General features: G+C 40.6%; 1 protein-coding gene across 1 annotated transcript; it reads left to right on the top strand.

Moving 5' to 3' along the window:
• The first annotated feature begins 1,974 nt into the window (after nucleotides 1-1,974).
• On the top strand, nucleotides 1,975-14,445 carry si:ch211-136a13.1 (HHIP-like protein 1). Its single transcript, XM_049726299.2, has 14 exons — nucleotides 1,975-3,242; nucleotides 5,840-6,104; nucleotides 6,359-6,638; nucleotides 6,777-6,902; nucleotides 7,007-7,150; nucleotides 7,961-8,073; nucleotides 8,149-8,289; nucleotides 8,635-8,709; nucleotides 8,994-9,120; nucleotides 9,211-9,356; nucleotides 9,600-9,681; nucleotides 10,020-10,102; nucleotides 10,639-10,878; nucleotides 12,264-14,445. The coding sequence occupies exons 1-14, from the start codon at nucleotides 2,934-2,936 to the stop codon at nucleotides 13,007-13,009; spliced, it is 2,877 nt and encodes a 958-aa protein (XP_049582256.1). The 5' UTR covers nucleotides 1,975-2,933; the 3' UTR covers nucleotides 13,010-14,445.
• The last annotated feature ends 435 nt before the right edge of the window (nucleotides 14,446-14,880 follow it).

The following is a 14,880-nucleotide window of genomic DNA, read 5'->3' as shown; positions in this document are numbered from 1 at the left end:
AGATAACAAAGAAGGACAAACAAGACTAATTTGTGAAGTACACGACATCCCTTAAGCAAAATGGAATTTTGTTTTATTCCTTTATTCACTCTTTAGGGGTCGAAGTGATCAACAGAAAGACTGAGACTGCTATTATCTGGAATTGTACAATTATTAGTTTTTCTCTTTTTTTAAAAAATTTTATTCCGGCATTCCCACATGGCTGTATACTAAATATTTTAGCTATCAGACCAACAAAGTCAAAATATTTCTGACAACTTAATTGAAAGAAATTTTAACTGCATTTTAGCCAGATTATTTTTTTGGACAATAAAGTTGAACATGAAAAAAGGACAATAACGTGTGTATCTGGATAACACCACTTTCAAGATAGTAATTATAATTTCTCGCCTCAATGTAAAATACTATCTAAGAGGTAGCAGGACCCCATTGGTAACAAACATCAAGAAATGTAGTCCAAACAGCAGCTGATGACCTTGAGCAGGCTGTAGCTGCCACAAACTATTTGCGCTATCTTGAAGACACAACAATTTGCATTCAAGGTTGTAATGCCAGGCAGGTGCAGATATGAAACACAAAATGAAGGACGATTTTGAAGCCTTGAGACTGAAATGAATGTGCAATCTTATTGTTGTGACTTTCAGCTTGTCCCAGAGACTCATTCAAATTAGTTTGGGGGGGGGGGGATAATTATAGAGCAGAAAGTACTTTGTGATGCAACACAACCGTTTTTGTTTTATGCAGGATTAGGACCAACCGTGCGTTATCGGCCACTATTGCAATCTAATGGTACTGTAACCAATATGAGAATGAGAATAGCTGCATGAAATGAAGTTCAGTTACCCATTCCACTGTTAGTGGCTGATCACACTCTAAAAACATTTATTATAGTAATCCACTTACATTGATTCAATAGTCTATTAATGACCACGACCACTCTATTAGATGTTAACAAGCCGTTTTGTAGATGTTCAAGTAGGCAAGACTGTTTATTGCACAACCTCCTGAGTTTAGTAATCTAATGACTATGCAACATTCATGTGGATTCATCACAGTGGTAAATCAACGACAATTGCTTTTAAGCTGTATTTTGCGTATTACTTTTTTCCAAAACACTTACTCAGCAGCTCAGTCTGACTAAGGATGAGCTCATTAGAACTGTGGGTATATGCGGTTTTACTTCATGGAAGAAGGGTTGAATGTAGTCACCGCCAAGATGTGGATTAAGTAGCTTTTCGACTGCAAACTGATAAGGTGTCTGGCTGTCATCCTGTCAGATAAAGGTGGGTGACGATGGGGGTCCCATGCTCAGGGGTGACTTAATGAGACCCAGATGGCCCCGCCATATCCACACACCAATAAATTCTCTTAGATCTGATCTATAAAGTGCAACACACAAGGTAGGCTACAGACGATAGTTGCATTCATACGCTGTTTTGTCTTGCAAAACTAAAAAATCCTGATTCTGTGCTGCACATAATCAGGATTTTTTAGTTAATGTTGAACACAAATGCATATTATTAAACATGGTAAACCGTAGACACAACTACAATATTGTCAATTCTAACAAATGTCACAACCTATGCAGCAGTTAGAAAAGAGCCAACTTTTAAAAGCAAAACTGTTATGGTAGTCTTCCCCGATAAAAACACAAAACTAATGCAGAAAAGACTCCATAGGCCTCTCCTCCCAAGACACGTCCTGATTCATCAGCCCGAGACACACACACACACACACACACACACACACACACACACACACACACACACACACACACACACACACACACGCACGCACGCACGCACGCACGCACGCACGCACACACACACACACACACACACACACGCACACACACACACACACACACACGCACACACACACGCGCGCGCACGACGCACGCACGTACGCACGCACGCAAGCATTTACGTGAATGCGTCTGTCTGGGAACGACAGAGACAAGAGAGGTGGTCTGGGAATGCTGAGGAGGGTAGAAATGGGTAGAGATGGGGAGGGGGAGTTGGAAAGTTGCAACTCCAGGGCAACGTAGACCACATGGAATGCTTGTGTGTTTGGAGGCGAGTATAGGCATAGAAGCGAGACGCGGACAGGAGGTGGAGGAAAGACGCAAAGAGGGAGGGACCTCGAGTGAGCTGCAGCGTGGCTCGTTGCATGTCGGAATGAAATGAAAGGAGCTCTCTCTCCCCTTCTGTCTAGATTTAAGCTGTCCGATCACCGTGGCTAGCGAGCACATGTCCTGAGAAAACAAAACAGCACAGACAGAACGCAACGTTAGGCGTTCATTTCCTTTTTTATTTTTTAGTGCTTTGCACATCTGGGGAGGCTGGGTTGCATCTTTACCATGTGGCTGCTTTCGTAAGGATTGCTCAGCATCCGGCAAATGTTTTGGGCAATTTGTCATGTGACAGGCATGAGGATTGGGAACTTTTTTCAAGATTGAGGATCAAGGATTGACACATTCTAGGGAGACATTGAGGACTGCAGCGGAAACATCAACATATCACCTGAGCAGATGCGCTACAGTTTTCTCAAAGAAAGCATTGGACCTGGATCACTGGAACTTTCTTTTGTCTTTGTTACTCTTAGAAAAGCTTGTCATGCAGGTGTGATATGCGGGCGGACTGTTTAAAATTACCCTAAGTGAGCTGTCGGACAATTTTGCAAACAGGTGTGATGAGCAGTCAGTGTGTTTGATGTACACACACTAAACCCCTGGAACATCATCACCGCTTGACAATCAGACGTTATTTCATGTAAATTTAATAATGGTGTTGAATATGCATATTCTCCCATGACGCCTATTCACAACACTATTTTGTTTTTATTTACATCGAACTTCACGTCACATACACAGCATTCACAAGCTGCACTTTACTAGCAAGTTAAGTCAAACCCTACTGAATTGTATTTAAAAAATGACCATGCCAAAATGCATCATGAACCAACATCAGATCCCAGGATGGGACTTTCCACCGCATCTCCTTACCATCCTGCTGCTGCTCACCCAGGTGGGGTGGGGGGGCTGTCATCCTCAGTGTTTAGATTACAAGCCACCGTTCGAGCCCCAGAAGCCACTGCTCTTCTGCAAAGAGTACGCTAAATTCGGATGCTGTGATAACGAACAGGATCATCAGATGTCAGTCCGGTTTTACACCATCATGGAGCACTTTGATCATTCTGGTTATGTCACCTGCGGAAGGTACATACGCAGCATCCTCTGCCAGGTAAGAATCTGATATATTGTGATTGTTGACTAGTGAATAGGATGATAGCGATTTGACTGATAGGCTCTACGATCACACTGCGAAATAAAAAAGACAATTGACACGCATGCACGCACACATAACACACATCACTTGCAATGTATCAAAGCAAAACTAATCGCGCTTCAGCTTTCAAAGGAGCTAAATAAAGTTGAGTGTAACTCTTCATTGTTATATGAAAGAAACCACATTATACACTTTTGGTGTCTTATATAATGTTTTAATATAATACATTTCAAGAGTGTTCATTCTCATTAGAGGGTTGAATGACCACATTAAGACGCACGCTACTCGAACTTCTGAGGCAGCAGACGTGGTCTGAATGAGTAGCACTTGAAGCTATTTTAAAAACAATGACTCACACTGCACCAGTCTGCTGCACTTTTTTCGCAGAGGACTTGCAAACCTAATAAACAGCTGTCCATTTCCGCTTTGCTACATTTAGGTCTCTTTTCTACGCTCAGCGGTCCTCGCTGGCACTCAAAACTCCCACCATTCGCTTCCTGGCACATGCAGCGAGCCTTAAAGCTAGTCCCGCCTGCCGATTGCATAATTGAATCTTGGTTGTGCAACTTAGAACTGTAACTACGTAAGCGTGAATTAAAAGGTGCCTAGCGCAGCTAAAGATTGACTCATAAAACTCTGATAGGACTTAACGGAACATAAAAAAATGCACGATGTCAAGACAATGACATATCTTCTGACTTCCAAAGTATAGGTTTCTAACACTACAGTAATTACAGTCTACAGGGGTGCTCTCAAATCAGCACAGAAAGAAGGCAGCTCAAATTAACAGCATACTTCTTTTCCACATTTGTCTCAGTTATCACTGGAAACTAAAGTTTGACCACTTCCTGAATACATTTCTTTTGATGAAGGCACTGCACTGAGAGCAAAACTGGGAGTCTCCTGGCACTGATATCAGTGAGAGTGTGAGTGAGATCCCCCCGCAAACTTAACGGACCAAACAAACATCCACATCCTCTTCTGGCCAGGGGACAGGATATTTTAATTTCCTCTGCAAGAGATGAAGAAGAAATCAAAGAAAAGATTTTGAATTAGATAACAAATACACTGCACAGGAGATAAACTCATGTTGACACAACCGAAATAGAAACTTTCTTTTGTGGTGGGATGAATGTGTGCATGTGTTTGTGTGTTTAAAACGACCAACCCTAAAATTAAAAGGATTGGTGCATTCAGAGTTACTGCATGTATCATGGAAACACAAACTGTTTTTTGATTATGATTATTGTATCTCGTAAATGCTTAAACCCCATTGTTTGTGATCATGGAAAATAGTTATTAGCTGTTATTTGTTTGGTCGGAGCATGTCACAATAAAAATGGTGTACTGTAATTGTCCAACATAGCCTGCTGTGAAATTAGATTTCCCACCAAAGTGTTCATTTACTGCATCACCACTGCATCAGGCTGAGTTGCAGTTGAGTTACTCAGTCACGTATCACTTATATAGCAACAGAGGGCAGATTGTTGATTAAAAAAAAAATTATAGGGCTCATGTGAGAACATAGGTACTCTTAGAACATTTAAATCTAAAAACAGAGATGTTCCAAACAAAATCGTTATATGTCATGTGCTGCCAAAAAAATCCTTGAAACAAACATCAACCCATTCCATCAGTACAATGATGTCATTTGCCTTGAAAAAAAAAAATAACTGGGGAGGTAAATACACTCTGACGATGATACAATGTAGTTTTTCCATGAACTAATAAATATGATAATACACTTAACCATAAGCGTCAGCAATCAAGATTAACAACCGTAAAATATAGTCGTTTCTTGTCAGAAAGGCAGCCTCAACCACACCAGGGTTTGGATTTTGTGTGCCTTTATTTCACCCTTCTGGGTGTGGTAGAGAGAGTGGTTTTGACTTAATAACCGGCTGAACCTTGTCTTGGATCCATTTATATCATGCTACACACACACGCATACACACACACACATGCACAACTGTATAACCAAAGCCTGACTGGACTTTGATGAGGCAGCTGCAGGGCAATAAACACACGTCCTCTATTTATGTACTATGTTACAAACGATTGCCATGCTTATTTTTTCGTGCTAACAAAGGTGTCCAGCTTGTAAAAAAAAAGCATGATTTTTTTTTTCTTCAGTGAATTAAGGAAATCATCTTTGACCACATAAAGACACAAAAATGTGCTTAATGTCTCGTTCAAGTTTGAGAGTTGGAGTTTTTTTTGTGTGTCCTCGTTCAGTCGAGTGGAAAGAAAACATCCAAAAATCAACATTTAGGTATTTCTCTGCCACAGCTGTTTGCAGTGATCTGTTTGCCCAATTTAATATAAATAGCATAATAAAGTCATTCATTCAGTCATTGTTTTTGTAGCATGAAGCCAAGTTTTCTGATGCAAACTGATGACATCATTGAGTTAGCGGAAAAACAGCCGAAAAGTCTGTTTGCCGTCGGTGAACCTCTCGTGGAATTATTTGTTTTGGTCCATAAGTTGATTCATTGAGTTAAATCGATGACAAATGCCGTCAAAGTCTGACTGCAATAATAAATTGTGTGCAGGAGTGTTCACCATATGCTGCCCACCTGTACGACGCAGAAGATGCTAACACACCCATGCGCATTTTGCCCGGACTGTGTGGCAACTACTGCAATGACTACTGGAACCAGTGTAGATACACACTGAGTCTTCTCCTGGACGACAAGGGGTACCCTGGGCAGTATGCAAATCTGTCCGCCACTCTCGAAGAAAATCACAGACTCTTCTGTGAATTTCTGGAGCTGAAAGACAATCAGTACTGCTACCCTAATGTCTTGACAAATGCAGGTAGGGCTACACAAACACAAGGATGTTTTGACTTACATAAAATGTGGAAACTGAATGAGGACATGCCAGAACACGTATCTTGTCACATTCCCACAGTGTAATCACAAGCAAAGCGCACTGAATTAAAAGGCCTCCTAACGAAATGAGTACAATTGTTTCATGATGTTAAAAAACTTTCTTGGATATACATATCTCCAAATATCTTTGTGATACGCACACTTTGTTGACAGCTTGACACCCCTTTTGTTATGCAGAACTAAATGCTAACCTGGGTTTGGTTCGAGAGGACGCCGAGGGCTGTCTAGAGATATGCCTGCAGGAAGTTGCAAACGGGCTCCGGAACCCGGTGGCTATGATCCACGCAGATGACGGAACACATCGTTTCTTTGTGGCTGAGCAGCTGGGCTACGTGTGGGTCTACCTGCCCAACGGCTCCAGGATAGATCGGCCATTCCTCAACCTCACTCGGGCTGTCCTGACATCACCTTGGGCTGGAGACGAGAGGGGATTCCTGTGCATCGCCTTGCATCCAAGGTTGGTACGCTGACGTTTTTTTGCACACCATTCAAGTTCTGACAGTTGAAAATATTTAATATTAATATTTAATATTTATTAATTATAACTTCCTCACACCATAGAAGACTTCCTGATTGCGTATCTGCTTACTTGCAGGTTCACCACTGTGAGAAAAGCTTATGTTTACTACTCAGTGTCCGTCAAGAAGGAGGAGAGGATACGCATCAGCGAGTTCACACTGTCGGTACATGATGACAACCAACTTGACCACAACTCAGAGAGGTGAGAAGGAGGATCATTTTGGGCAATATTGATACACGGAGTGCTGACTGCACATACACCATTCTGAATCAAACTCATGCTCTTGTTTTTGCCCCTCACTGTAGAACCCTCTTGGAGCTGAGAGAACCCGCATCCAATCATAACGGGGGCCAGCTTTTATTTGGCCATGACGGATATTTGTACATCTTCATTGGTGATGGTGGTCGGGCCGGGGACCCTTTTGGAAAATTTGGCAACTCACAGAATAAGTGAGTAGTATCAAATCGTGTGTATCAATATATCTCTCACAAGTACTTGCGAGACATATTTATTTGCGTTTGTGAAATATTTATTGTAGGTACAAGTGGTAAATACTTGTGCTTTATTCAACTACTTATTTTTATTTCTTTAAGTTACAGTATGCAATTTAAAAACCAATGCTATTAAATGTCATCATTCACTCCCATTAAGTTCTCCAAGCAAAAGCGAGCATTGCGGCTATGACTTATTTGTTTGTATTCAAAGATTAATGTCGCGTAACAGCTTTATCATAAATAGCAAGAAAAATAAGTATGTGTCATGAATTACTTTTGAAATTATACGAGTTTGAAATAAATAGACGTATTTCATCTTTGTGCAGTATAATTTTCCTTTATTACTAATCTGTGTCATGAAACCCTCACATAAAAGACATTAATTTAGCATCGTTTTAGTGGTTCGGTGATTGTGACCTGAAAACCTCTTCAGACAGCTACAGTTTCGCTGTCTCTGAGTGGTTGTGTTGACATGCAGTTTAACTCTGTTGGGAATGAAGGAGGATACACTTGGCCAAGTCCAATATTGACACTAAGATTGCGGGCTGCCGCACTTTGGTATTTGGAAGGTTGTGAGGAGGGGAGTTTGGGGCGAGAGAAAAGCGGTAGCTTCAATCTACTGAAATCGATTTGATGATTCAACTGAAGAGATGTGTCCGTTTGCCTGGGTTGATTGTTGCGAGGGTGGCTCAAGGTAGAGTTAGCATAAGGAAAACAAAATCATCACGAAGACACATTCTGCATTTTCTCACTTTACTTTTCTAGGTCAACACTTCTTGGAAAGGTGCTACGGATTGACATAAACAATAACGATGATGGTGCCCCGTACAGCATCCCTTCAGACAACCCATTTGTTGGAGAGAAGGGTAGCTTCCCAGGTACATGCACAACAGTCTTATACTCATTTTGCAAACATTTCCGATGATTTAATTGATGTAAACGTCTCCTTGCAGAGATTTATGCGTACGGCGTGCGCAACATGTGGCGTTGCTCGATTGACCGTGGAGATCCGAAGACAGGCGTTGGTCGAGGCAGAATGTTTTGTGGTGATGTAGGCCAGAACAAATTTGAGGAAATAGACCTCATACTTAAAGGTACATTGAAATCCAAGTCACATCTCTTTCCAAAAAATGTGGATGTATACAGTTCTTAAGAAATTTAGCAGACCAACATATTCAATGAAAGAGTTCCCTCGGTCATTTTTATAAGAGTGATACACCCCTATGTAAAAACCTTGGAAAAATTCTGAGGGCTCTCTAAAAATGTAACAGTCTGCATTTATGATGGATCTTGCGAGACAAATAGGTAACAGTCATCTGTGTGAAAACGTGCTCCTATGATTATGTTGTAAATCTGACCGATTTGTTTCATTATTTAACGGCACTTTTGAGCTGTCATTTTATAGAATTGGTTCCACTGACAGTACCATGTCTTTTAAGGAGGCAATTATGGATGGAGAGCAAAAGAAGGCTTCAGCTGCTACGATCGCAAACTCTGTCGTAACGCTTCGCTGGGTGAGGCGACTTTATTTCACTTTTTATGTTGTTTACTTGGATAGTGCTGCACAGAAAATTGCCGCAAACTAATGAGAGGTTTTCTATTGTTACCAAATATATGGTGCTGTAAAACATGTCGAGTTGCACTCAGAATTGTTCAATTCAGCCAGCTTGCAATGCAATTGAATGGCAACCAGTCCAGACTGTACCATGCCGCTTCTATCTAACGCTTTTGGTTTCTGTGTATAATTGAATACATTGTACTCTGTTGCCTAATGACAGATGTGCTCTATGTTTCATAGACGACATCTTGCCCATCTTTGCCTACCCCCACAAGTTGGGCAAATCAGTGACGGGGGGATACATCTACAGAGGTTGCCAGATGCCCAACCTGAATGGACTCTACATCTTCGGGGACTTCATGAGCGGGTGCGCACTTCTGTCGTGCTTTCATGTAGAAACGTCTGTGCAGCCATTTGAATGTGTATATACTACTGAGTTAAATGTATTGCTCCGCAGGCGTCTGATGTCCTTGAAGGAGAATGAGGCAACAGGTGAATGGCAGTACAACGAGATCTGTATGGGAAGAGACCAAACCTGCATGTTCCCCAAACTCATCAACAGCTACTATAAATACATCATTTCTTTTGCAGAGGATGAGGCGGGTAAGGACTCAGATGTATTTTACATCTGTCTTATCATTTTCTATACTGTATATCAGCATCTGAATTCATGCTTTAGTTCATAAATAAATACGTAATATTTTGTGTCATAGTAAATTTTAGTGGTTCGGTAAATCACTTATTCAACACCATTGACACAAACAGTAAATACATTTTAGGGTTGAGTTTATTTTTCATCTTGGAATGTTTTATCTCATTTTGTCTCCCTCTTTTCAATCCATTAAGGTGAATTGTACTTTCTTGCCACGGGTGCTCCAAGTGCAACAGCCAGAGCAGGGATTATTTATAAAATAGTGGATCCCTCCAGGTGAGTACTGTCACACATCTTCCATTCTACTTTCAGGCTTATGGAGTGCATTTGTTGCCGTTGTTTGTTTCATCAAGAGATCAGCTGTGAGTCTGTGCGAGCATATTCAGTGCATATCATGTTCATGGCATTAAAATCAAATGTTTTTTTTTTTTAATCTGAAATATGTGCTTAAAAAGGAACAAAAAATAAATAAAACAAAAAATAAATAAAACAATAAAGCCTCTGTTAATTTCAGTGATAGGTTTAACCACATCGACTAAATTAATATGATAAAAAACACAGAGCGAAAGCTCAAACATTCTAAATAGTTTATATGATGATGATCTTTCTCATAGGCGAGCTCCACCAGGTCGATGTGCCATCAAGCCCTCCCCAGTAAAGATAAAGGGGAAATTACTTCACTTCTATCCCAAAGAAGGTAAGCTAAACCTTCAAAACCCTTTCTGTATCCTTGTCTCCACAAACACCTTCCTTGCTTTTTTTCACCAAACTACCTTTTGATTTTATTGCGGTACATTCCAAAAGGGTCCCGGCAGCCTACTTGTTACTGGTTAAATTGAAACCGTGCCACTTTTTAGTAACCAATTAATTTGGTGTTGGTTGCAGAAGAAGGCAAATCTCGGTACACTGCGATCAATCTATTGATTAGTTGATGGATATTAAAATTGTCTGCCTTCTTCCATGTTACTCTGTAGTTCATTAAATAGGCAAACTTAATGCTGGATTTGTTGCACTGCTTCGTCTTGCATTTCTTTTCTGGATTTGAATTTTTTTTTTCTATTATATGTCCTCTTCTTGATCTGGTATGATTCCTGGATTTGGAACCTTTTGTCTACAGATCTTAATAAGCTAAATTGTGTATTTATCAGTTAATGCATGTATAAAAGTATAATTTACTGGCCAGTCGATACTTTTAATTTAATTTTAATCTATATTTTTTAAAATTTTTCTCAGAATTTGTGATCAATAAGAAGCCGACGACCACACCGGTGCCCACGACAACCCCAAGAAAAATACCACCAACCAGAACAACAACAAGAAGAATTACAATACTGCCACCAAGAACAAGACAACCCTTGCCCCAACCACCAACACCTGCACCTACGAGAAAACACAAAAGGACACCTCCACCGACAATTAGAACAACACCATCAACAAAGGCTCGCACCACCTTGGTCAAAGCTACACCCACCGGTAGGCTTACTGGTACACCCTTCTATCAAAACAAGTCCATTGTTAGGACCAACATTCAATCCACCAGTCGAGCCGTGCACATGAGTGTCACACCGGGTGTTTTCTTCGGCACCACTCTAAATTTATTTTTCATTTTAATACGCAATTACTAGTTATTTAACATGTGTTTGCAATTGCAGCCGAGCTGCTATGTCTTGCCAACAAATAACTGAAAGACAAATCTCAGACATATTCTATGGATATTTTTCAAAAGTAAATTATGAATTACTATAAATAGATTGATATTATTTAAAGCTACGTAACAGCTGACTTTCTTTCAATTATATATTTATTGGGCCCTTTCCTATCTTATTTTTGCTTACTACTTTTGCTTGTAATTTAATGTGTTTCAGGGTATATTTAAAGTAATCATGAGTGAAATCTGATTAATTATACCAGACGCTTAGTTCATATTGCACAGAATGTTAAATATTTGTTCTGTACAATGAACTTGAGTTTTATGTTTTACTGTACAGTATATACTATAATTTAATGATTTAAATTTCTCTCAGTTGAACTGATATGTCTTAATGTAGAATGATGGATTTTAAAGTTAGTAAAGCGCAAATCAACCCCTCAGAAAAGTGTTATTAACGAGCCTTTAAAAAAAAATCAAACATAAAATTAGGCTTCAAAATCATGGAAAATGAAGCTGGTCTTTAATTTCTGAGGCACGATGGGCAGGTCTACTGTCTGCCCCTTAAACCACACCCTACTCAAGTGGCAATCAAATTCCTTTACTCCAACAGTAGCAAATATCTCAATTCTCCTTACAGGGTTTAAAAAATACAGTATTTAATTGACACTTTTATTTTGCACACAACTCAAGACGATCACATAGGTAATTCTGCTAAACAGCAGACACTACTTGTATTTCCATTATTAAAATGTTTTAATGTTAAGTAGTCAGAAATATTAAGTTTTACGCAATTATTTTTAAGTGTTTTATTAAAATTAAAATTATTTATAAAATTTCAGCAGTTTTCCACTTACTGTATGTTCTCATTACAAGCGTCAGGTATTGCAGTGGATGTCGTGCATGTTGATAAAGGTTTTGCTATGATTGAATTCGGTTGTAGTGGAAATGCCACTTAACTGTCTTTGGCTGGTACACGAGTCTTAAGCAAGTTGTATACCTTGTGCCTTTTTTTATGTTAACATTTGCACTATTTTAATTTAAATCCGTTACTTTGGCATTATTTATTTGGAATAAATGTTTCTGCATCAGCCTCGGTTTGGACAATGATCCTTGTGTGTCTGTCTTTACCTGTTCCCTTCAGCTATACTACTTTGAATGGCTTCAGTGAGGTATTAAAGTAAAGAGGGTGATTCTGTCTCTCCCTCAGGTTATCGCTCGGCTCTCTACACTGCAGCCTCCTCACGGACTCAAACCCCAATGGCCACTTCGACAAGAAGATATATGAGACCCCCTCAACCCCACCCTACTACCGCTTCCCGAACATTAACCTTGCTACGGCCTCCTCCTCCTCTGTCCACAAAGCAAACCTACACGGCTTTGACCACTGGACGTTATCCAAGGAGGTGGACAACGCCACGGCCATCTTATTGGACACCGAAGCCCACATCCTATAAGCCTCAGAGACTGCCAATATATACAACTCAGACAAAAACAGAAGAAGGGAAGCTTGGGTTAGTAGAGAAGACAGACAACACAGAAGGGTATGAAGGTAACCAAGTGAATAAGAGGCCCAGGGGAGGAAGCAGGGGTTACGATTACAAAAGAGTAAGAGCGGGTGGAAGGATGCGTGTTGGCTCGGTTCGTTTGGTAAGCCCAGATGGTCTGTTGGACCGAGGCCGAATTGAGATCTTTATCCGTGGAGAGTGGGGCACAGTGTGCGACGACCTTTTCACCACTAAGGCGGGTACGGTAGTGTGTCGACAGCTGGGCTTCAGCACGGCGCTCGCTGTTATGAAAAGGGCAGCGCTAGGCCAGGCGGATCGCAGCGTCAGGATCTACTTGGATGACGTGGAGTGTGAGGGCGGGGAGAAGTCGCTGCTAGAGTGCAAGCGGTCCAGAGTTGGGAAGCACAACTGTTCGCACGCAGAGGATGTGGGGGTGATCTGTGGTTAGCCTCAGTACAGAGACCTGGCGAGAGAAAAGTACTGTTGAGTCAAAAACTGCCGTGGATATTATATACATAGGTTGTCACAACTGTCACACTTTATTCTTTATTGGTAGTTGCATATTTGTGTTGAACGGGCCATGCATGTGGTACCTGGGTCTTCAATGGGGACTTTCCGGACTGATGCACCTCCTAATACCACCACTATCAGATCGCAATTACAGAAATTATTAATACTATGCAATGTTATGTACGTTTTCTTAAGGAATTCACAGTGTTTATTCCTAGAATATCATGACAAAACATTTAAAGAAAATCCATCATACTTACCAGAAATTCTGATTATTACTGTGCATGTATCACTTCAGACACATTTTACTTGTCAACCAATCAGAATGGGAAAATGCTGACATCTTCAAGAGCCAGCTAGTTGGCCCTGCGAGAACAAATTTGAAATCTGATTGGTTAACAAAACAACCTCTTTGCTAATATTGTTTATGAGCTGATAGATGCTCAAATCTTATTGGAGAGAAACTCCTACTTCCAAATAGTACATATATTAAAAGCAGTGGAGCCCAGAGAAGCACTATTAAATAAGTTATTTGGAAATTATTTGCAATATGTGAAAAAATATTACAATTAGTTTATATGAATGTGGGCTCGGTGGCACACTGGTTAGCACGTCCGCCTCACAGTTAGGAGGGTGCCGGTTCGATTCCACTGCAGACTGTGTGGAGTTTGCATATTCTCCCCGTGCCCGCGTGGGTTTTCTCCGGGCACTCCGCTTTCCTCCCACATCCCAAAAACATGCTTGGTAGGCCAATTAAGCACTCCAAATTGCCCCCAAGTGTGAGTGTGAGTGCGGATGGTTGTTCGTCTCTGTGTGCCCTGCGAGCGACTGGCAACCGGTTCAGGGTGTCCCCCGCCTACTGCCCGATGACTGCTGGGATAGGCTCCAGCACGCCCGCGACCCCCGTGGGGACAAGCGGTATAAAAAATAGATGGATGGATGGAGGTCAGGGCTTCTGGGGCGACTTATTTACCCTGACTGCTCACCACTGGCTGGAAAGGGCTCCAAGGGCATTTCATACCATACTGATAACGAATATGTTACCAATAATTGTAGGAATCAGTAAAATGCAATGCATTAGTTTTTAACCACCAGCTCGATATATATAGAGAGTTTGATCTTTGCAGATTGGAAAAAGTCCACCATTGGTTTACAGTTAATTGTTATCTGAGATGATATCTTTTTTTATTTTGTTTGTTTGTTTTACGGTATATTTTCAGCAGGTCTATCTTTTGCAGATTTTCAGATGTTATATTGAATGTACTACACAAAGTTCAAGGAAAATGAAAATGCTGGACATTCTGTATTTTGAATGTAATTTCCACTCTGAACAAAGAGTGGTTATGATGTTAATAAAGACTACAGCAAAATGTATCTTTCTGTCCTATGTTTGTTTATTCTAAATTGGTTTAAATTGGTGTAAAAAATACAATTTAAAGCAGTAGAATCAGAACGAATGGCAGTCACTAGAGGGAAATAGGGAACAAAATGACGAGCCAATGAGGAAAACCTTGACAAGAAACAAAAGGTTGAGGGACCCATCTGGAAGACACAAGGGACCCTGGTGATAAGTACAGGTCGACCTAATAATCTGGGATAGACAATAACAAAGGGACACTTGGCAAAACATGACAAAAAATATGAACACCAAATGAACAAAGACAGATCCTGACAGAACTAAGGCACATAAAGTAATAAAGAGAGAGAGTGATAAATAACGTGTGCTTGCTCAAATGCAGTTAGTAAATTAACCCTTACATTTCTGCTAAAATACCTGACATGATCATGGTCAAAATCATCACTGTGGAT

The sequence above is a fragment of the Syngnathus scovelli genome, chromosome 7 (genome assembly GCF_024217435.2).
Source record: "Syngnathus scovelli strain Florida chromosome 7, RoL_Ssco_1.2, whole genome shotgun sequence".
NCBI classification, from domain to species: domain Eukaryota; kingdom Metazoa; phylum Chordata; class Actinopteri; order Syngnathiformes; family Syngnathidae; genus Syngnathus; species Syngnathus scovelli.
This window is presented reverse-complemented; position numbering and strand designations above follow the sequence as displayed.

Excerpts from the sequence above, each read along its gene's own strand:
- si:ch211-136a13.1 (XM_049726299.2), top strand. The coding sequence starts at position 2,934 with ATGACCATGCCAAAATGCATCATGAACCAACATCAGATCCCAGGATGG. Across the intron at positions 8,710-8,993 it reads CTGTCGTAACGCTTCGCTGG|ACGACATCTTGCCCATCTTT; the intron begins GTGAGGCGACTT and ends TATGTTTCATAG. Across the intron at positions 9,121-9,210 it reads TTCGGGGACTTCATGAGCGG|GCGTCTGATGTCCTTGAAGG; the intron begins GTGCGCACTTCT and ends ATTGCTCCGCAG.